Here is a 23831-nt window from a genome sequence, read left to right as displayed (position 1 = left end):
CACATTTGCTCCAGTACTTCTATCTCTGTGTCCATTTTTAAACAGCTTTATTCACACATCATACAATCCAACCTAAGTAAGAAATCAACGGTTCCTGGTATAATCATATAGCCATGTCTTCACCATCACAACGTTCATGAGGATATTTCCATTTATCTGCAAATCCCCCTCTTATCGATATTTAACTTTACCTTATTGCCTTTGTGACCTTCAATGGAAGCATAATATAATGTTACTGTTAATTGTAGACTCTAAGTAAGCATTGTGATTGCATTTTTCCCATATAACATCCCATTTCAACACCTTGTAATGTTGACATTAATTTGTTCTCCCTCATGCAAAAGCTTTCTTATGTTTGTACATTTAATCAATTGTTCACTCTTGGCATCACTTAATTAAACCAATACAGTCTTTATCCTCTATCTTTCTTTCTGGTGTCATACATGCTCCCAGTCCTCCTGCCTCAACCATACTCACACTGAGCTTCATTCAGTGTACTTACAATATTGAGCTACCATCAGACACTACTGTGCAATTCATATTGGGGTCTTTACATCAGTCCTGTTGAACATTCTGTATTCCCTCAGTATCAAGCTTCAGATCTGTACCCTCTTTCTAGCTCCTGATAACCTGTGTTCTCAACTTAATTCTCAAAATCACTCATTAATGTTAGCTCAAATTGGTGAGACCACTCAGTATTTTTCCTTTTGTTTTTGGCTAATTTCACTCAGCATAAAGTTCTCAAGGTTCATCCATGTTATTACATGCTTCGTGACTTTATTTTGTCTTACAACAGCATAATATCCCATCAGGTGTTTATAACAGTTTGTTAGCCACTCATATGTTGATGGAAATTTGGGCTGTTTCCATCTCTTGCCAATCATGAATGATGCTGCTGTAAACACTGGTGTGCAAATGTCTGCTTGTGTCCTTGCCTTCAGTTCCTATAAGTATATACCCAGCAATGGGATTGTTGGATCATATGGGAATTCTATACTTAGCTTCCTGAAGAACCATCAAACTGCCTTCCAGAGTGGTTACAACATTCTACATTCCCATCAGTAGTAAATGAGAGCACCTTTTCCTCCACATCTTCTCCAGCACCCATCCCTTTCTGTTTGTTTCTTTGCTTGTTGTTTTGATAATGGTCGTTCTAGTAGCTGTGAGATGATATTTCATTGTGGTTTTGATTTTCATTTTCCTAGTTGCTAGTGAAGTTGAACATCTTTTCATGTTTTTAAGCCAAAGCATTTCCCCCATGAAAAAATGTTTATCCTTGTCTTCTGCCCATGCTTTAATTGTATAATTCTTTTCTCATGTGTGTGAGTTGTAGAATCTCTTTATGTAGTCTGGATATTAAACTTTTGTCTGATATCTGGTTTCCAAATATTGTCTCCCATTGATTATTCTGCCTTCATACTTTCCTAACAAAGTCCTTTCATGCACAATAATGTTCAGTTTTGAGCAGATCTCTCCTATCAATTTTTTTCTTTCATTTCTCATACTTTGGGAGTGAGGTCTAGGAAATCACTGCCTGTCACAAGATCCTCAAGGTACTTCCCTACATTTTCTTTTAAACTTTTTATCATCTTAGCTCTAATGTTTGGGTCTGTGGTCGATTTTTAGTTAATTTTTGTATAACACATGAGATATGGGTCTTCTTTCATTCTTTCACTTTATCTAAGCTGTCTAGTTTGTTAGCACATAGCTGTTCACAGCATCCTCTCATTAACAATTTGATTTCTTCAGAGTCAGTATTTATACCACCACCACCACTCATTTCTGATTTTATTTATTTGCATCCTCTCTTTCTTTCTTTGTCAGCTTAGCTGAGGATCCGTATGTTTTATAGACTTTCTCCAAGAGTCAACTTCTGGTTTTATTGATTGTCTTTATTGTTTTCAAGTTCTGAATTTCCTTTATTTCTGCTCTAATCTTCGTTATTTATTTCCTTCTGTTTGCTTATTGATTTTCAACTTCATTCCATTATGATCCAAGAAGTGGTTTGTACAATTTTGATATTCTTAAATTTATTGAGTCCTGCCTTTTGCCCCACCATGTGGTCTATCCTGGAGAATGGTTCATGAGTACCTGAGAAAAATGTGTATCCTGCTGTTGTTGGGTGCAATGTTCTATAAACATCTGTTAAGTGTAGGTCATTTATCATTTTTTTCAAGATCTCTGCTTCCTTATTGATCCTCTGCCTAGATGTTCTATTCATTGATGCAAGTGTTGTATTGAAGTCTCCAACTAATACCATAGAAGTGTCTACATCTCCTTTCAGTGCTGTCACTGTTTGTCTCGTGTATTTTGGGGCATTCTGTCTCAGTGCATAGATATTAATGATTATGTTTTCCAGATGCATTGCCCCTTTTATTAATTCATAGTGTCCTTCTTTGTCTCTCTTAATTGTTTTACATTTGAAGTCTAATTTGTCTGATAATAGTAAAGTTAGTCCCACTCTTCTCTGGTTGTATTTTGCATGCAATATCTTTTTCCAGTTATCACTTTCAACCTCTTTTGTCCGTGGATCTAAAGTTAGTCTCTTTTAGAGAGCACACAGATGGATCCTGTCTTTTTAACTAGTTTGCCAATCTGTGTGTTAGATCGAGTTTAATCCATTAACATTTTATGTTATCACTGTAAAGCAGTACTTTCTTCTATCATTTTTCCTTTTAGATTTTATCTTTCATATCTTATTTTTTCTCTCTTTCAACACTATTAGTTACCCTTCCAGCTACTTTTCACTTCTACAGTCTTCTCCAGATTTCTCTTTCCTGTCTTTTCCTACTTGCTGTAGTTCCTGCCTTTAACATTTCCTGTAGAGTAGGTCTCTTGTTCAGGAACTCTGTCAGTGTCTGTTTATCTATAAATATTGTACACCTTCCCTCATTTTTTAAGGACAGTACTGCTGGATATAAAACTCTTGGTTACTTGTTTTTCTCTTTCAATATCTTACATATATCATACCACTGCCTTCTCGGCTTCATGGTTGCTACTGAGAGATCCACACTTAGTTTTATTGAGCTTCCCTTGTATGGGATGGATCGCGTTTCTCTTGGTGCTTTCAAAATTCTTTGTCTTTGACATTTGACAATTTGATTAGTAAGTGTCTTGGTGCATGTCTGTTTGGATCTATTTTGTTTGGGGTTTCCTGCAATTTTTGGACCTTCAGTTTTATGTCTTTCATAAGAGTTGGTAAACTTTCAGTAATTATTTCCTCCATTATTCTTTCTGATCTTTTTCACTTTGGGGTTAGTTTCCTGTTCTTTCTGTAGTTCCTCCAGGTGTGTCATTAATTCCTTTCCTCCTGGGACATTCATAACACATATATTCATGTGCTTCATATTGTCTTTCAGTTCCTTGGAACCCTGCTTAAATTTTTCCATCTTTTCCCTATATATTCTTTTGTGGGCCGGGTTTTCAGTTGTCCTGTCTTCTAGTTCACAAATCCTTTCTTCTACCTCTTCAAAACAGCTGTTGTATGTCTCCATTTTGTTTTTCATCACTATTGTGACTTTCATTCCCATAATTTTTGCCATTTGTTTTTTCAAGCTTTGGAGTTCTTTTGTATGGACACCCTGTGTCTTCTTTATATCCTTCATGTATTTTTCCATATTTTCCTTCGACTCATTGAATTTATTTAGAAGATCTGTTTTAACATCATTCAGTAGTTGTTTCAATTCCTTTATCTCATCTGAGGTCTTACTTTGTTCCTTTGGTTGCACCTTGTCTTCGTTATTTCTATTATGTGTCATGATTCTCTGCTGGTGCCAAGATGTGATTTTCTTGCTTAGTTTATTTTAGAAGTTGTTCTATCTCTTTTATCTAGGGTTTTCCCATTGGTTGAATATGTACTGTACCTGTCTCTCTCACTGGACAGTTGTCAGATATGGTTGCCTCCCAGCCTCCCCCTGGGTAAATACAGTGGCTACTTCAGGGATGGGAGCAGGCATTGGGTACCACAGCTCTGCCTCTGTTCAAAATGCACTGATATAACAATTGGGTCATACATGTTTCCCAGCCAAAACAGGGGTGGGTTCCCATGCAGGAGTCTAGAGCCATTCCAGAGGCTCACAAATAATTTTCTGGGTAGTCTCTGAAAATGCCTTTCAATTCTATTGTACTTTCTTTTCTGTCCAGCAGAGGGGAATGTTTGATAATTTAATTGCACAGGTTGTGTCTCTCCAGGTCTGGCGAAAAAATCATGTTTCCTGTTTGCTTTCTTTGCCAGCCAAAATCTGGCTCAACATGGGTCTGTGTGCCCTACTTTACTTGTGACAGAGTACACCCGCAGATGTTCCATGCTTTCGCCTCCCCCCAGGCAGGTATCAGGTCTCTCACTGTCGTTCTTCACAGGTATGGGTGGACTTTTAGGACTCAGGGGTGGAAACAGCTTCTGTCCATGTTTTCTTAGACTCTCTGTCTCTCATTGTTGTGGTCCTTGAAATGCTCTCCCCTGTTCCCCACATCTCCAGAAAAGGTATGTCCCACTGCTGGAGAGAACATGTATTCTCTGTCTCCATCAGAGGGCCCCTGCTGCTGTTTCTTTGCCCATCCCATGCCACCAAGTGATGGGGAAGGGAGATGACAGGCCAGTCCAGGATGTAAATTTCCTACCTGATATTCTTCTACTTCTTCAGTTTGGGATTTCTGGGGTCTACCTCCAGGCCATATCCTCCTCCAGATTTCTGAATAATTTAGAATTGTCCTTGTTTTAACACTGAAAGTCCCAAGAGAGATTTTCTTGAGCTGTTTATGTAGCCATATTGATGACATCACCCCTCCACCCAGTTAGTTGATTTTTGGTGATGGCAGATCTACAGGTTCGATGGGGTGGAGACTTAGGATGTTTGATTGTAAGTTTTTTGGTGAGCTTTTGTCATGCCACAGATGTTAGTCTCTTCCTGCCCCACCCAATGCCACCTATGCTCTGGAACTGAACTGTTAAGCAGATATACCCTTCAGCTGAAATTACTCTGCCTTCAACCTCAAGTTCATATTACTGCCATTCTACAAAGCATTTTCATAATGTGTTAATTTTAAAAATGCATTTTGATTTCTGAGGCAAGAAACAAATTACCAATCCCACCATGAAGGTGGTATGCTTTTCCATTTAATACTATTTTATTTGTAAATAATATCATCTTCTCCTGGGTATGTAGAATTCAGTCAGGGACTTCCAGAGCCTAAGTTAAGCTGCGTACATTATCTAAAATTCTAAAGCTTCAGAAGAGCCAGCTGTTGCCACTGATGGAACGAGTTCACTTGCTTTCATCCTAATTTGCTCATTGTATTGGATTTGAAGTTACTGATGCTATGTGTCTTTTGCCTAAATATCCCTGTGTCCTCTATACAGCTTTCTGTCCAAGAACTACCAGTATGTTTTGGCCTTGGCTTTTGCCATTGAAGAAATCAACAGGAACCCCCATCTTTTACCCAACATTTCTCTGGGATATGATGTGTATAATGCACTACACAGTGAACAGAAGACATTGGAGAGTACCATCCTTTGGCAATCAGGGCTGGGCAAAGTCATCCCTAATTATACCTGCAGGACAGAGAGAAAATCTGTAGCAGCTCTTACAGGAACAACGTGGGCAGTTTCTGCTCAGATTGGGACACTCCTGGAACTCTACAAAGTACCACAGGTGAGTCTGGGTGGAAGTGAAGAGATATGATCTCATGTCTCTTTTGGTGCCATTATCAGGGGCCTTTATAAAACAAAAGGTGAAATAAGGGAGTTGTGCTTATGCATCTCTCAATGGGTACAACCAGTATCAGATACATGGGATGGGCACATGTCCTTTATTTGGAATAGAAAGAAGGAAGTTGGGGAAGGAACCAAAAGAGATTCCTGGAACTCTGTGAATCCTAAATTATTTCCTAGAAAGCTCTCTGCAATTGGGGGGTGATTATAAAACAGAATGAGCAAATCTTCCCCTCTACCATTTTCCACCATTGCTTATTATTCATCGGGACTGAGGTTGTGCTCCTCACTAATCCTCTTTCTTATATTGCTTCATTTTATGTTCCCCTTTTAGCTTTCCTATGGTCTTTTTGATCCTGACCTGAGTGATGGTGGCCAGTTTCCATCTCTCTATCAGATGGCCCCCAAGGACACATCTCTGGCCCTTGGCATGGTCTCATTGATGCTGCATTTCAGCTGGACCTGGGTGGGACTGGTCATCTCAGAAGACAAGAGAGGCTTTCAGTTCCTCTGGGACTTGAGAGGAGAGATGGACAGGAAGGGAGTCTGTGCAGCCTTTGTGGAAATGATCCCCGTCACTGAGAGGTCATATTACTCAAAGTACTGAAAGTATCATTTGCAAATCAAGGAATCCTCAGTGAACGTGGTTGTCATTTATGGTGACACCGACTCACTACTAGGTTTGAACTTTTGTAAATGGGAATATTTAGTGATCCAAAAAGTCTGGATTACGACCTCAAAATGGGATTTTGTCAAAATTGAAAGAGAGTTTTTACTTGACTCATTCCATGGGACTCTCATTTTTTCACACCACCATGGTGAAATACCTGATTTCAAGACATTTATCACGACTGCTAGCCCTTCCATGTACCCTGAAGACTTTTACCTCAGTCATTTGTGGCTCATCTCTTTTGGTTGTGTGATTTCAAAATCTGACTGTAAAACACTGGAGAACTGTCCACCCAATGCCTCCTTGGAGTCCTTGCCTTGGTGGGAGTTTGACAAAGACATGATGGAAGGAAGTTATCATGTGTACAATGCAGTGTATGCTGTGGCTCAGACCCTTCATGAAATGCTTCTTCAACGAGCAGAAATGCAGTCAGTGGGAAATGGACATGAGCTGGTGGTTGACCCCTGGCAGGTAATGTCTCTTCCATTTGAAAGTGTGTGTATTTCAGAACTTGTAATAAAAAAATTGTGGTTTTCAAAGCAATAGGCTGAGTCCCCAATCTTAAGCTTTGTTCATATGAAACTTAACCCCATAAAGGATAGGTCAAGCCTACTTAAAATTAGGCCTAAGAGTCACCCCCAAGAGAACTTCTTTTGTTACTTAGATGTGGCCTCTCTCTCCAGTCAATACAACAAGTAAACTCACTGCCCTCCCCCTGGCTACATGGGACATGACTCCCAGGGGTGTGGACCTTCCTGGCAACGTGGGTCAGAAATCCTAGAATGAGCTGGGACTCAGCATCAAGGGATTGAGAAAACCTTCTCGACCAAAAGGGGGAAGGGTGAAATGAGACAAAATAAAGTGTCAATGGCTGAGAGATTCCAAACTTAGTTGAGAAGTTATGTTGGAGGTTATTCTTACACATTAAATAGATATCACCTTGTTAGTCAAGATGTAATGGAGAGGCTGGAGGGAACTGCCTGAAAATGTAGAGCTGTGTCCCAGTAGCCATGTTTCTTAAAGATGATTGTATAATGATATAACTTTCACAGTATGACTGTGTGATTGTGAAAACCTTATGTCTGATGCTCCTTATCTACCTTATCGATAGACAATAAAGCATATGGCATAAAAATAAATAATAGGGGGAACAAATGTTAAAATAAATTTAGTAGATTGAAATGCTAGTGATCAATGAAAGCGAGAGGTAAGGGATATGGTATGTTTGGATTTTTTTCTGTTGTCTTTTTATTTCTTTTTCTGAATTTATGCAAATGTTCTAAGAAATGATCATGATGATGAATATGCAACTATGTGATAATACTGTGAATTACTGATTATATATGTAGACTGGAATGATCATATGTTAAGAATGTTTGTGTCTATTTCTTGTTATTTTTTTTTAAAATTAATTTAAAAGAAATTAGCCAAAAAAATTGTGGTTTTCAGGTTCCACATATGCCCAAGCCAAGAAGTTTAGTGTCTTTCTCCAAAACATCAGGAGTTTATGTACTTCTTTCACTGTCTAGGAGGTAAATCTAGTCCTAGGTAGAAAGGTCATCAAATAGAAGGTCCTAGTGGCAAGGAGGAAACGAATTATGAACCAAGGTCAATGCTTTGTGTTGGTAAGGATCTGAACATCCTGCACAACTAATATTTTCAACAAGAAATACCTAGACTTCTTCCATGAAAGTTTTAAATGACAACCAGGAGAGAACTAGGTCTTTAAGTGATTATGTAACCCAGGCACTGTAATGGATACTCTACATAAACGATCCCATTTAATTTTAGCAACCACTTCAGGTATTGATAAACTTGCTTTGAAAGATGATGCTCTAGGAGAATTCAGAATGTAAAGGAGTGTGGTTAGATTTGATCCTTCCATGAAGATTCTTCTGCATCCACACCCACAGATTTCTGGATCCCGCTTGTCTTTGGAGGAGATTCTGATATTTTATAACATCAGATTATATTCTGATATTTTGTAAACATTAGATATTTTAGCTCTCAAATGCTTTCATTTGTTTTACTTCATCGGATGCTAATAATAAAGTAGCATCATGAAGCAGGGGAAAAGGGGATATTCAACAATTTGGGTTTTCTGTCCTTAATACTGGGGCCCACTTTCTCACAGAATGATGCATCTCTTCTAGCTGCACCCATTTCTGAGATACATGCAATTTTACAATCCTGTTGGTGATCTAGTGACTTTGGATGAGGAAAAGAAATTGGATGCCAGTTATGATATCCTCAACTTTTGGAATTTTCCAGAAGGTTTTGCACTTAAAGTGAAAGTAGGACAATTTGCCTCAGGTGTGCCACATAATCAACAATTGTCTCTATCTGAGGAGTTGATAGAGTGGGCCATAGGATTTTCAGAGGTGAGTAAGACCCAAGCACCATGGTTTATATTAAATGTAAATGACCAAAATGCTGTTGTGGTGTTTTTTTGTCCCCTTATTATTCAGAGAATGACTACATCTGGTGTTTAACAACTCACCTATAAAGTTGAAGAATTTTCGTATCCACTGTCCAATAGATTGAAAGAGAACACATTATCCAAATATATTTCTAATTATTATATATTTCATAACATACAATAAATATGACAGCCTATAATTAATGTGATTTCGGTATTTAAAATTTGAATCTGGTTGTGGTTCAACATCCCAAACAGTCTAATTATTAGAGGGTTAGTTAAAGTCAGAGCTGTGTTAACTCATCTCTGATTTTCTTCAGACTCCCCACTCTGTGTGCAGTGAGAGGTGTATTCCTGGATTCAGGAAAACCTCTCAGGAGAGAAAGCCTGCCTGTTGCTTCCTTTGCATCCCCTGCCCAGAAAATGAGATTTCCAATGAGTCAGGTAAGTGTGGCTCTCAGAGAAAGCCCCCACCAATACTTTATCACCAAAACCTATAATATTTCCCATTGAAATGACACATTTCCTCTGCCATGAACTACCTTTTGAGTCATTCCTTTCAAACTTGCAGGCAAAACCATCTCTAGAAAAACCTTTTATTGACCCCAGCACAGTAACTTAAGTTTTCATCTAACTTGGAATTTAGCACATGGTATTATATGTAAACACTTTACATCTTGTTTGAAAGGATATTTAGATTATGTGGAAAGCGTGGATCTGAACCATCCTAAGTTTCAGCACAATGATGACATAGAATGCCCCTAATGAGTAGGTTTCAATTTCTGCTCTCCTTTCATTCAGAGCTGACTAGGGGAGAGAAAACACAGAGTCATTTCATGTTCATGCATAAAAGTACGTAATGGGATGTTCTAGTTTGCTAGCTGCCAGAATGCAATATGCCAGAAACAGAATGGCTTTCAGAAAGGGGAATTTGATAAGTTGCTAGTTTACAGTTCTAAGGCCGAGAAAATGTCCCAATTAAAATAAGTTTATAGATATGTCCAATCAAAGGGATCCAGGGAAAGATACCTTGGTTCAAGAAGTCCGATAAAGTTCAGGGTTTCTCTCTCAAGTGAGAAGACACATGGCGAACACAGTCAGGGTTTCTCTCTCATCTAGAAAGGCACATGGCGAATACAGTCAGGGTTCCTCTCTCATCTGGGAGGGCGCATGGCAAACACAGCATCATATGCTAGCTTCTTCTTCAGGCTTCCTGTTTCATGAAGCTCCCCAGGAAGCATTTTCCTTCTTCATCTCCAAAGGTCGCTGGCTGGTGGACTCTGCTTCTCATGGCTATATCACTCTGCTCTGCTGTCTCTGAATGTCTATTCTCCAAAATGTTTCCTCTTTTATAGGACTCCAGAAACTTATCAAGACCCACCCAAATGGGTGGAGACATGTCATCACCTAATCCATCTTAACAACCACTCTTGATTAAATCACATCTCCAAGGAGATGATCTGATTACAGTTTCAAACATACAGTATTTGTCATGGTTAGGGACAGGTGTCAACTTGGCCAAGTTGTGGTACCTGTTCATCTGATTGGGCAAGCGCCGGCCTGTCTGTTGCAATGAGGACATTTCATAGGATTAGGTCATGATCACGTCAGCTACATCCACAGCTGATTCCATTTGTAATCAGCCAAAGGGGAGTGTCTTCTGCAATTAGTGATGCTAATGCAATCATGGGAAGCATTTTAAGGAGGACTCAGAGGAGACAGGTTGCATTCCTGCTTTGGCTGGTGAGCCTCTCCTGTGGAGTTCATCCAGGCCATCCATTGGAGTCATCGATTTCGCAGCCTGCCCTGTGGATTTTGGACTCTGCTTTCCTACGGTCACGTGAGACACTTTCATAAATTTTATATTTGCAAGTGTTCCCTGTTGATTCTGTTTCTCTAGAGAACCCTAACTAATACAGTATTGAATAGGGATTATTCTACCTTTATGAAATGAGATTTGATTAAAACATGGCTTTTCTAGGGTCATAGTTCCTTTCAAACCAGCACAAGGGACCTATGGAAGAATATCTACATTGAGGCAAGGGGGCTCATAGAATTCTTCCTAGAGGCGGTAGTATTAATATTATGTAAGATGAATGAAGAGTGGGACAAATTCTTGGCAGAATTATTAGAAGTGGCAAAAAAGGCAAGTTACCACTGCATGTAATATTCAGAGGTGCAGAAAACTGAAAAACAAAGTTCTCTGTAATAGGATCACAGAGTATACTGGGTGTTGGGATTGAACATGGTGCAGAATCGGGACAGAAAACTAGTATTTAAGATTTTTTCATACTGTAACTAATATCCTGAAAATACTTACATTTGTGGTATTTTAAATGCTAGAATCACCTTAATTGTGGGGATTTTCCAATTTCTTTCTGTGATTAATAAGGAGCTTAATATCACAAAATAAGTATTGTAATTTCAGTTCTTTGAAACGTGTTGAGTGATGATATATAACCTGGCATTTAATCAAACTGAGAAAAATGATTCATGTGCAAATTGGGTATAAGGTAAGTTGGAGAACATATTCCAAGTGCATATATAAACACCACTGTACCCATCCATTTCAATTTCCACATGCTTGAAGATTTAGAAATAGTCTTTTAAACAACCCATACTTAAAATTATGCCGGTGCTCGGCCGACCCCAGGGCGGAGACCTCGTTCCAGGCTCAGGGTTTCGTGGCAGCAAAGAAATCACAGACGAGAAAGCAGATACAGAGTAAAATTTACTGGAGGAGAGTACACCATGCATATGCTGACGGGAGAGATGTCTGAGCTTGGACTTTTCTGTGCTGGCTCATTGCCATGCTTTCAGGCTAAAAGCCAGGTATGGAAAATTCCAAATGCCCCTTTGTGCTCTACTTCCCTCCCCCTCTTTCCCTCTTGGTTTTTTTCAGCCATGTCTGAGAAGTGGAGCAAAGGACTCCAACATCTAATGTTTGGTGCTTGTGGTTAAGCCATTTCCTATCTTGCTTTAATTTCTTATGCAGCCCCAAAGCTGAATTAATCCTTCAGCTCTGAGTCTAGACTGAGTGAGGCCCCTGGGTGAATTTTTCTAACCTCCCTCAGTAGGAATTATAAGATGCTTTGAAATTGAAAACACTACATATCAATCCTTCTTTGGTGGACCCAAAGCTGTTCATAGAGAAAAAAAAAACTATAATTTTAAGATTATATATACTTGAGTATAATTTTGTATTTTTTAAATGTAAACAGTTGAAATTCTAAGTATTCAAACAAACTAAAGAACAGCAAGCTAAACATAAAGAAAATAGAAGATATAAAATGATATATATATAAAGAAAGTGCAATAAAAGACAAATATAGAGGCAATAAACAAAGACAAAGCTAATTCTAATAGAAGATAAAATTGGTAAACCCATGCTCGCTTCAGCAGCACATATCTAAAATTAGAATAATACAGAGATTAGCATGATCCCTGCAGAAGGATTACACGCAAATTCGTGAAGCGTTCCATATTTTTGAAAGAAAAAAATTGGTAAACCCCTAGAATGATGTATTAAGTAAAAAAGAAAAATTTCAAAATAAGGAATACCAGATCCTCTGTACAGAATTTTTTAGCATCATGAAAATATAGTATAAATAATTTAATGCAAAAACATTTGAAATTTTAAGTGAAATTCACAAAATCCCAGAAAAATAAAAGTTATCAAACTGTCCTAAGAAAAAAACAAAAAATCTGAAAAGTTTCATATCCACTATAGATAATGAATATCTACTTTAAAACATTCTCATAAATTTTTATTGTGACCAATGGTTTCACTGGGTATTCTACCAGACATTCAAGGAAGAAGGTAATACCTGTTTACTCAAACTCTTCCAAATAAGGAAAAAATGGGAAAACTTCTCAATCTATTTTATGAGAAGAACATAACATTTGTACCAAAATCTGGCAAGTTCATAACCAAAAAAGGAAATTTACAGACCACTTCCTTTTTTGAAAATAAACTCATGTAACTTAAAACATCTGCATTCAAAATCCAGCTATATTTTATGAAGCTATGTCATGACAAAGATTGGTTCATGCAGCTCAATTTAGTATATGAGCCCCCCAAAAGGAGAAATAGAATCTCAATAAATGCAGGAAAACATTTAATATAACTCAACACCCATTCATGACTTTAAAACAAACATAAACAACCCTTAAAAGTTAGTAATAGAAGGGAACCATCTTAACCCCATAAAGGATACTTTTTGAAAACTAGAGTAAACATCAAACCTTGTGGTGCAATACTGAAAGCATTTCAAGACAGCGAGATCAAGAAGAAGACAACAATGCTCAATATTACCATTTCTACTGGACATTATCCTGGAGACCCTGCCCAATGCAATATTAGCAACAAAAGAAATGATAGGAATAATTACTGGAAAGCAGAAATAAAACTGACTTCATTTGAAGGCAATAGCATTGTGTAAATATAAAATCAAGAAAATTTTATAATCTGAGTTTAGTGGTCTGAGTCCAAGGTTAATATACATATTTCTAAATTGATATATGCCAGCCATAGGGCATTCTAAAATGAAATTTTAAAAGTTGACATTTAAAACATCTTGAAAGTTTTAAATGCTTATAAATAAATAAAATTAAGGAAAGTCTGGAAACCATCTGCACATAAAGTTATAGAAGAAGATTGATAAATAATTTAAGAAGCTTGAAATAAATTGACGGGTATACCATGTCCATGGATGAAAAGATGTAGCATTATAAAGATTTCTGTACACTCCAAATGGATCAATTGAATCAATGTAATTGCTATCACAATCTATTTGTGGCAATGCAACTTATTATTAAGTGAAAAAAGGTAATATAAATTTAAAGATAATCAGTGGAATGGGGGTGCTTTTACTACTTGTTTCAAGTTTCTTAAAATCACAGTAATGTAGTTTTAACATAATGATAAAAAAAAGAAATAAAAGGATACAAATGGCAAAGCCAGAAACAAAATGGTCACATTTGAATTCATCAACAGGAATACTGCAGTTCTAAATGTAAAAAAATAAAAGATTTTTTTTTTATGGAAAAATAAAAGATTTTAAAGGAGCACCATGGAGAAGAACATTGTCAACTTGTGAAGCAAAAATTTCTTAAACAAGACAAATATAACACTAAAGGACAAATTTAATAAATGTAACTATATTAAAATTTCTATTTTCTATTCATCAGTAAATGGTCAAACCAGCAAGTGGAATAAAATATTTAAAATAGATCTAGCCAATAAGAAATCATATCTATGATATATAGGGAGCTCCTACAAAACAACAGTAAAGGCAGAAAATCCATTAGAAAAAAGGCATGACTGGGAACAGGGTCTTCATATTAAAAATGTTTAGATTTGCAATGCGAGACAGTGCTCAGATTAATTAGTCACAAGGGAACTCCAAGTATAAATCTTAGTAAATATTTGAAATTATCCCTAATAATAGCTAAAATTAACCAGACTTACTGTGTCAAGTGTTGGTGAGAATATGGAATAACTGTAACTCATATTGCTTGTTGGAGTGGAAATTGGTGTATTTATTTGGAAAACCACATGGTATTACCTTCAAAGGTGAATATTTGCCTATTATGCGACCTAGCAGTATAGCATCATATTTGTGCCATATGTACAAACATGCTCATAGCGGCATGATTTGCAATGACCCAAACCCATATATGGTTCAAACTTCCATCACCAGTAAATTGGATAAATAAAAGATGATGTGACAATGTAATTGCATTCTGTCCAACAATATAAGTGAATGGATTATCCCACTTCATGCCTGAAAAGATACCTATATTTTAAAAATATAAATTACTAAGTATTGGCAGCGATCTGGAAAAATTGGAACTCTAGTGCATTGTTAGTGGGAATTTAAAATGGTGCCGCCATGGTGGAAAGCAGTATGGCAGTTCCTTAAAACGTTAAATATAAAGTTACTATATGACCAGGCAGTTCCATCTCTAGGCATATACACAAACAGAGTGAAAAGAGATTTTCAAACAGATAATTATGCACAATGTTTATAACAGCATTATTCCTAACAGCCAACAGGTGGAAGGAACCCAAGTACACATGGATAAATGAATGGATAAGCAAAATATGGTATAGACACAAGGGGAAATATATGCTTGCTGGACATGGTGTGTTTGTAAAAAGAAAATATCAAAAATATATATTTAAAAAGTGAATAAACTATAGCTATAGCCAGTGGCATGAATGAATCTCACAAACATAATATTGTGTAATAGGACCCAAGCAGCATTAGATTCCAGGATTACATATAAGGAAGGTAGTTTCTTTGGAGAAGTGCCATAGGTGATGATTTAAAGGGTTGGGTTATGGATTCCTGAGGGGCTGGTTATGTGCTCTGCCTTGACCTGTGTGATGTTACACATGTGTTCAATTCCTTATAATTCATTAATCAGTACATATGTGATTTGTGCCCTTTAAAGAGTGTATGTTATCTGCCAAACACATATTTTTTAAAAAGAAAAGTATGAGAACTTAAGAGTAAATGATAAATGCAACTGTTATCCAATCAAAGGTCTAAAATTCTAAAGGAACGCCAGAGGTCTGAGAAAACATTTGTGGGAAGGAAACTAAGCAGACTGAAACACAGAGTTAATACAGGATGAAAAGATTTGGTTTAAAATTGCCCACTGCTATTTACTTGGGTCCTGTGAGTAAGAGAAACTTACTGAAATTGGGCTGATGACACTTTGCATTTCTCACCAGATACAGACCAGTGTGTGAAGTGTCCAGATCGTCAGTATGCAAACAGGGAGAGAACTCGCTGCCTCCAAAAAGCTGTGACCTTCCTGGCTTATGAAGACCCTCTGGGGATGACTCTGGTCTGCACAGCTCTGTGCTTCTCTTTGCTCACGGCTGTTGTTCTTGGGGTCTTTGTGAAACACCGAGACACTCCCATAGTCAAGTCCAACAACCGGGCTCTCAGCTACGTCCTGCTCATCTCCCTCCTCCTGTGCTTCCTCTGCTCCATCCTCTTCATCGGTCGTCCTAACACAGCCACCTGCATCCTCCAACAAATCTCATTTGGAATGGCGTTCACCGTGGCCGTGTCCACTGTCTTGGCCAAAACCATCACCGTGGTTCTGGCATTCAAGGTCACTGTACCAAGGAGAAGGATGAGGCAGTGGTTGGGGTCAGGAGCACCTAACTCGGTTATTCCCATCTGCTCCCTGATCCAGATGACTCTCTGCGGAATCTGGCTGGGAACTTCTCCCCCATTTGTTGACATAGATGCACACTCTGAGCCTGGCTATATCATCATCGAGTGCAACAAGGGCTCAGTCACTGCCTTCTACTGTGTCCTGGGGTACCTGGGATGCTTGGCTCTGGGGAGCTTCACTGTAGCTTTCATGGCCAGGAACCTGCCCGACACCTTCAATGAAGCCAAGTTCTTGACCTTCAGCATGCTGGTGTTCTGCAGTGTTTGGGTCACTTTCCTCCCCGTCTACCACAGCACCAAGGGGAAGGTCATGGTGGCCGTGGAGACCTTCTCCATCTTGGCCTCCAGTGCTGGATTGCTGGGCTGCATCTTTGCCCCAAAATGCTATATGATTTTGTTAAGGCCAGAGAGGAACACTCAGCATGCACTACAATGTAAAGCATATTCTGGGGGCAGTAAGCCTCCTTAAGTTTTAACTCATATGATTCCTATGATAAATAGACTGCCTGTGATATTGCAATCAGATATCAGATAGCAATATAATGTAATTTACCTTCTTAAATGAGCAAGCTACTCTCATTCATCTCTAACAGTGCTGGGAGCATTACAGCCCTTAGCCATCAACTTTTCACATTTTAATTATTTTTTTTTAGTTTATCACATTAAATTCACTGATGAGTACTGATATTCTATCTTAATTATGTGTATCATAACCACCTTTATATACTCTTCCAATTTGCTTTTTCACTTCCTTTTTCCTAATTTTCTAATAAACACAATAAAGATTCACATGGTTATCTTAATGATCCAAGAGCATTTATGGGATATTATTTTCCCACAGATTTCAATTGTAGTATTTTAAATATAATAAATTCCTACCTATAAATGACTCTGTTTCTAGACCCCTTATTACATTTCATTGACTTTTTTTTTCCTTTTGAAGAAAAACAACGTTGTTTTAATATGCTGCACTTGATGGTGTGTCTTGTTTAATAGCTGGTAATGTATTTACTTCCTTTTTGCATTATTTCAGGCCTTGAGGGAGAGAAGAACCTCATGATGTCTGTGACAATTAAACCTGCCTGGCAGAAATGCTATTTAGGGAAGATGGTCTAAAATTGAACTTTTCCTTCTCTTCTGTAGGTTCTCTAGAGTCCACTTGACCATGATAAAACACCAGGATGCTTTTTATGGACCACTGGTTTATCTTCTCCTAGAATCTCCTGCTAAAATGTAATTTGTTTAATATTATGCCTTGATTTCAAGAACTAGTCAGAGAAAAACATCCTTTAATATTTACAAAACTGTTATGGGGAGGCTGACTTCACCTCTGCTCCAAAGAACAGCTAAAGTAGGGACAAGAAAAAAGACCGGGAGAGCGATTTCAGGGTGTAAGTGACCTGGGAGGGTCTTCTACACCATAAGGAAGTCCTGGTTGACAAAGCAGAAGAACTGAGATGCAGAGAGGTGGAGACGGACCAGCTAGTGCAAACAATCTATCTAGGTCATTTCCAGATGGAGGCTTAGGAGCCGTCAGGAGTGCAGGGACAGAGAGACCTGGACAAGGCAGTAAACCAAGCTGCGTTTCTTGAACGCACTCCCCTCACACGTGCTGTTCCCACCCCGTGGCCCACAACTCCTCCCACACCCCATGCACCTGAACCCCGTCACCTGCCTCCCCCACTGCACTCCAAGCACCCTCGCCCCACCCTCTCCGCACACAGCCCTGCCCCATGAATACCCACGAGTCTATTCTAGCCTGAGCCTCCGCTCCCATGCGAGCGCACAGTCTCACCCTGCCCCTCCAGAGACACACATACCCGCAGCAGGCCCCTTGACCCCCATCTCTGCCTCTCTCCCCGCTGCAGGCAGTCACCTTCACATCCGGGCTTCAGGCACTCACTGTTGCACCTGGGCCACACCCCCACCCAGCCCATACAGTTGTTTAACCCCCCCCAGCTCCCCACCCATTGAGTTCTGTGTACGTGCACATCAGCATCTGCCCCAAAGCCGCGCGCACACGCCCATTACGCCACGCCCCTTCAGCTCCGGGCAAGTGCTGGCCAGTGCATCCCGGCCTCCCCTGCCCCAGCCCACACAGGCAGGGTCCTACCACACTGCCCCTGAGCTCTGTGCATATGCACACCAAGGCTCTGGCCCCCCCATATCCACTCACCGGCACAGCCACATCCTCCTTGCCGGACACACACATTTCTGTGCATGGAGCTCTTGACCACCTGGCACGCCCCTTACCCCACCCACGGCACAGGGGCCCTTCTCCCACAGCTGGCAGGTGCTCTCAGGCACGTCTCTGTCACATAGCCTCTGCCCAGCACAGGCGGGCACTCCTACCTCACCCAATGCCTGCACCTGCGGATCCACCCTAAGGCCCCACCCACCTGTCATTCCCCACCCCTGACACACTTCCCACAACCTGTGTGACCTGTGCCCCACCGCTACACACTCACACATCCATATCTGGGCCCCCCTGGACCCCTCACACTGCACAAGGACACACCCGCACCCTGTACTCGCTGTGTCCCTACTCTGTGCCCCATACCCCACACCCTGACACACACAACCCACATGCTTCATGCACCCACACCCATCCTGCCCACATACCAGGCACAGCACAGCTGCTCAGGAACCCATCTGCCTCCTGCTGCACCCTTGTCCTCCATGCTGCACCCTGCTCCTGCACCCCAAAGCCCCCATGCCACATGTCCACAACCCTGTGACCTGCACTCCACACTCACAGGCACCAGCGTAGAGTCCCTGGTCCATGCATATACCTGCACGGCAACCCATCACTGCACTGCTGTGCCCCTCCTATGGCCCACATCCTGCTCCATACCTGTCCCACAAATTCCATAGGCTACTGAAGGAAGTCAACATCCAAAGTAATCTTATCAAAATATTTACATGCTTCAAAGACAACGGATGATCACTAGGCATATAAAGATGCAGACAGATATAGTCCAACCTAATGACCAAATTAAAACACCAGAGGAGACACAGAATTCAGAACAACTAATCAAAAATGTTCATATACTTTACTAAACAAAATCAGTGGGATGGCTAATGACATAAAAGAGAACAAGAAGACAATAGAAGAGCAGAATGAGGAATTTGAAGGAATAAATAGAAAAATAGCAGAGATTGTAGAGATTAAAATGCTGTAGACAGGTGGTGCAACAGTGGCTCAGTGGCAGGATTTTTGCCTGCCATACCAGAGAGCCAGGTTTGATTCATGGTGCCTGCCCATGCAAAAAAAAAAAAAAAAAAAAAAAAAAAGATGCTGTAGACAAAATAAAAAATATACTAAAGACACACAATAGCAGATTTGAAGAGGCAGAAGAAAGAATAAGTGAACTAGGGGACAGGACACTGCTTTTGAACATACAATGCAAATGACAAAAAAATGGAAAAATTTTTATTTGGATCTCAAGGAAACGATGGACAAAACAAAGTACACAAATGTAAGAATCACTGGTGTCCCAAAGGAGAAGAGAGCAGTAAAGGGCTAGGAAGAGTAGTTGAGGACATAATAGGAGGAAAGTTACCAATCTTTATAAAAGAAATAAATATGCAAATAAAAGATGTCCAACAAACTCCAAATAGAATAAATTCAAACAAGCCTATCCTAATACACATGCTAATCAGTCTGTCACATGTTGAACAGAAGCAGAAAACCCTGAAAGTGGTAAGAGAAAAACAATCTACTACATACAAGGAAAATCACATAGGACTGAGTTCAGACTACTCAGCTGGCATTATGAAGGCAAGGAAGCAGTGGTATTATATATTTAAGATCCTGAAATACAAAGACTTCCAGGCAAGAATTTTGTACAGAGCCAAATTGTCCTTCAAAACTGAGGGAGAGATTAAAATTTTCACAGACAAACAAAGACTGAGAGGTTATGTCAACAAGAAACCAGCTCTACAGGAAATACTAAAGGGAGTTCTGCTGGATGGAAAGACAAGACAGGAGAGGGAGGTCTGGAGGAGGGCACAGAACTGAAGAGTACCAGTAAGGGTAACATAAAGGATGAAGAGAGAAAGAGGGGTGTGCAGGGGTAGTTTCGTGGTAGAATTCTCGCCTGCCATGAGGGAGATCCTGGTTCAATTCCTAGCCCATGCACTTCCTAAAAACAAGTAAGCAAAGAGAGAAAGAAAGAAAAAACAAATGAACAAAAATTCAAGAAATTGTGCTGCAATAACGGAATATTCACATGGAAAAATAAAGAAATTTGACCCCCACCACACAACGTACAAAAGAAAGAGGGAAAAGAACATGTAGATCTGACAAATAAAATCCCAAGGATAAAATGATGGATTCAAGAAATGGCTTTACAGTAATAACTTTGAAAGTTAACAGACTAAACCTACCAAGTAAAAGATACAGCGTGGCAGAATGGATTAAGAAACATAATCCAGATATATGCTGCTTACAAAAGGTTCCTCTTAGACGTAAGTGTACAGACAGATAGAAAGTGAAAGGATAGAAAAAAGACGTTCCATGCAAGCTGTAACCAAAAGAAATCAGGAGTAGCTATACTAATATCAGACAAAACAGACTTTAAATGTAAAGACATCATAAGTGACAAAGAAGGACACTATATATTAATAAAAGGGACAACTAACCAAGAAGAAATAACAATCATAAATGTCTATGCTTCCAATCAGCGAACTCCAAAGTAACATGAGACAGACATTGACAAAACTGAAGGGAACGATAGATGTTTCAACAATGACAGTAGGGCACTTCAGTACACCACTCTCCTCTCTAGACAGAAAAATGAGACAGAAGAAATAGGGAATTTAACAATTTGATAAATGAATTACACCTAACAGACGTGTATAGGTTGTTACACCCCAAAACACCAGAATATACATTCTTCTCTAGTGCTCATGGAACGTTCTCCAGGATAAATCATATGCTGGGGCACAAAACTATTGATTGTACACTTTGGATGATTACATGGTGTGTGAATAGATCCCAATCTTAGCTAGACTGACAAAGAAAAATGAGGGATGATTTAAATAAATATAATCAAAAATCAGAGGGGAAACATTATGACTGATCACGCAGAAATAAAAAGGATCATAAGAGGATACTATGAACAACTTCATGCCAGCAAATTAGACAAATTGGATTAAATGGACAGGCAGACAACCCACACTGAATCTTGAAGGGGCAAAGACCATAGTAGACTAATCACAAGCAAAGAGGTTGAATCAGTCATCAAAAACCGCCAAACAAACAGAAGACCAGGACCAAGGAGTTAATACTAGAGGAGTACATGGGAAATAATGTACTTATTGCAAATTATGGACTACAGTTAACAGTAATATTTTAACACTCTTTCATCAACAGCCACAAATGGGCTACACCAATATGATGGGTAAATAATAAGGGGGACAAAGAGTATGGGAAGATCTTGGCTTCCTTTTTATTTTTATTTATCTTCTGGAGTAATGAATGTTTTCTAAAATGGATCATGGGGTTGCATGCAAAACCATGTGATGATACTGTGAGCCTGTGATTGTACAGTCTGGATAGATTGTCATGGTATGTGAATATATCTCAATAAAACTGCATAGAAAAATAAACTATAAAAAAAAGGAAAAGCATTCCTAGGCACAACATCCTTATCAGAATCTAACACCTCCGTTCATCTGATGGCCTTACTCCTTGTGTCTTCATATTTTCCCTAAGGGCAACCAAAGGGGGGAAAAGAAGTCATTGGAGCATTGCTGGATTTGTCATTCAATGCTCCAAGGCAGTGGTTGAACAAATGTCTGATCACTTGGCATGCTTTTAAGAATCAATTCTCAATGTCTACCTGACCAAATGAAATGGAACAAAATTAAGTTTCAGTATGAAACTTAATGAAAGTTTCTACAAATGAAAGTAGACCCTATCTCACACCATATACATATAATACCAGAAAAATTATCAAAGATCTAAATATAAGAACCAAAATTATGAAAGTCCTGGAAGAAGACATAGGAAAACCTCTTCAGAATCTTGTGTTAGGCCATGGATTTTTAACTTTCTGCCAAAAGCATGAGCAACAAAAGAAAAAATGGGTAAACGTTCTTTGTCAGTATTAAAACTTGCATGCATGAAAGACTCAAACAAGAAAGTAAAAAGACAACCTACAAAATGGGTGAAAATGTTTGGAAACTATATATCTCAGAAAGGTTTAAATCAGAATATATACAAAAAGTCCTACGACACAGCAACAAAAAGGTAAGATATCCAATTTAAAAAGGATGAAATACTTGAAGAAACATTCTTCCAAAGATATACAAATGTCAGATAAGCATATAAAACAATACTCAACTTCATTAGCCATCAGAGAAATGACAATCAAAACTATGATGAAATATGATTCCACACCAACTTCAATGTCTACAACTTTTTAAAAAGGAAAACAACAAATGTCGGACACAATGTTGAAAAATTGGTACCCTCATACATTGTTGTTGGGAATGGAAAATGATGCAGCTGTTGAGACTATTCTTCAAACAGTTAAATATATAATTGCCATATGACCCTGTAACCCTCCACATCCAAGTTTGCACCCAGTTCTAGTTTGCTAGCTGCTGGAATGCGACACACCAGAGGTAGATTAGCTTTCAATAAAAGGGGATTTATTTATATTATGTATAGTTCTTCAGAGGAAAGGCAGCTAACTTTCGACTGAGGTTCTTTCTTACGTGGGAAGGCACAGGATGATCTCTGCTGGCCTTCTCTCCAGGCCTCTGGGTTCCAACACCTTTCCCCAGGGTGATTCCTTTCTGCATCTCCAAAGGCCTGGGCTGAGTTATGAGTGCTGAGATGAGGTATGCTGAGCTGCTTGGGCTGTGCTACGTTGAGCTCTCTCATCTAAGCACCAGCCAATTAAATCACTCATCATTCATTATGGCAGGCACACCTCAGTCAACTGCAGATGTAATGAGCAACAGATGAGATTCACGTACCTTTGGCTCATGTCCACAGCAATAGAACTAGGCATCTTCATCTAGCCAAGTTGACACCTGAATCTAACTACCACACACCCTAAATTATTGGAAGCGTGAATTTGAACAAATATTGCACAAGTATGCTCATAGTGGCATTATTCCCAATTGCCAAATGGTAGAAGCAACCCAAGTGTCTATCAAATGATGAATGGATAAGCCAAATACTATCTCTACATAAAATGGAATATCATTCAGCTGAAAAGGCAATGTAGTTTTTATTTATTTTATTCATATTTTAATACAGATGAACCTTGAAGATTTCCAGGATTGTGAAATAAGGTCACACAACAGAAGAAAAATTGTATGTGCTCACTCATATCAAATACTCAGAATACGCAAATTTATGTTCAGGAAACTTTACCAGGGCTATGGAAAGGCAGAGGGAATGGGGAGTTGATTCTTATTATTTACAGAGTTGTGTTCAGGATGATGAAAAAATTTGGGGAATAGATGGTGGTGTGATGGTAGCACAACTTTGTGAATGCAATTAATACCACTAACATATATTTGAATGTGTTTTAAAAGGAAAATTTTAAGTTTTATGACTGTTACCACAATATAATTTGTTAAAATCAGGGAATGTCCAGTGAACCCTAAGGTAAACTATGGACAACAGTTAATTGCATAATAATTATAATATTGTTTTATCAATTTAACAAAGGTATCAAAATAATGCAAATAGTTATTTAAAGGGAAAACTGTGTGTGTGTGTGTGTGTGTGTGTGTGTGTGTGTGTGTTATGAAGGGTCTTTGTTCTTTTTTGCTTGGCTTTTCTGTAAAACTGAAACTGCTCTAATAAAAACA

The 23831-nt window shown here is 38.9% G+C and overlaps 1 protein-coding gene and 1 non-coding gene across 2 annotated transcripts in view; both read left to right on the top strand.

Moving 5' to 3' along the window:
* LOC143649197 (vomeronasal type-2 receptor 116-like) overlaps positions 1 to 16464 on the top strand; it is a 40251-nt gene extending 23787 nt beyond the window's left edge. Inside the window, 5 exon segments of the mRNA XM_077119389.1 lie at positions 5373 to 5651; positions 6045 to 6851; positions 8534 to 8761; positions 9120 to 9243; positions 15542 to 16464. Coding sequence (XP_076975504.1) covers positions 5373 to 5651; positions 6045 to 6851; positions 8534 to 8761; positions 9120 to 9243; positions 15542 to 16464 — 2361 coding nt within the window.
* LOC143651069 (U6 spliceosomal RNA) lies at positions 12187 to 12288 on the top strand. Its single transcript, XR_013159814.1, has one exon. It is a non-coding gene; the product is annotated as a U6 spliceosomal RNA (small nuclear RNA).
* Positions 16465 to 23831: the final 7367 nt, after the last annotated feature.

This window comes from Tamandua tetradactyla, chromosome 11 (assembly GCF_023851605.1).
Source record: "Tamandua tetradactyla isolate mTamTet1 chromosome 11, mTamTet1.pri, whole genome shotgun sequence".
NCBI lineage: Eukaryota > Metazoa > Chordata > Mammalia > Pilosa > Myrmecophagidae > Tamandua > Tamandua tetradactyla.
This window is presented reverse-complemented; position numbering and strand designations above follow the sequence as displayed.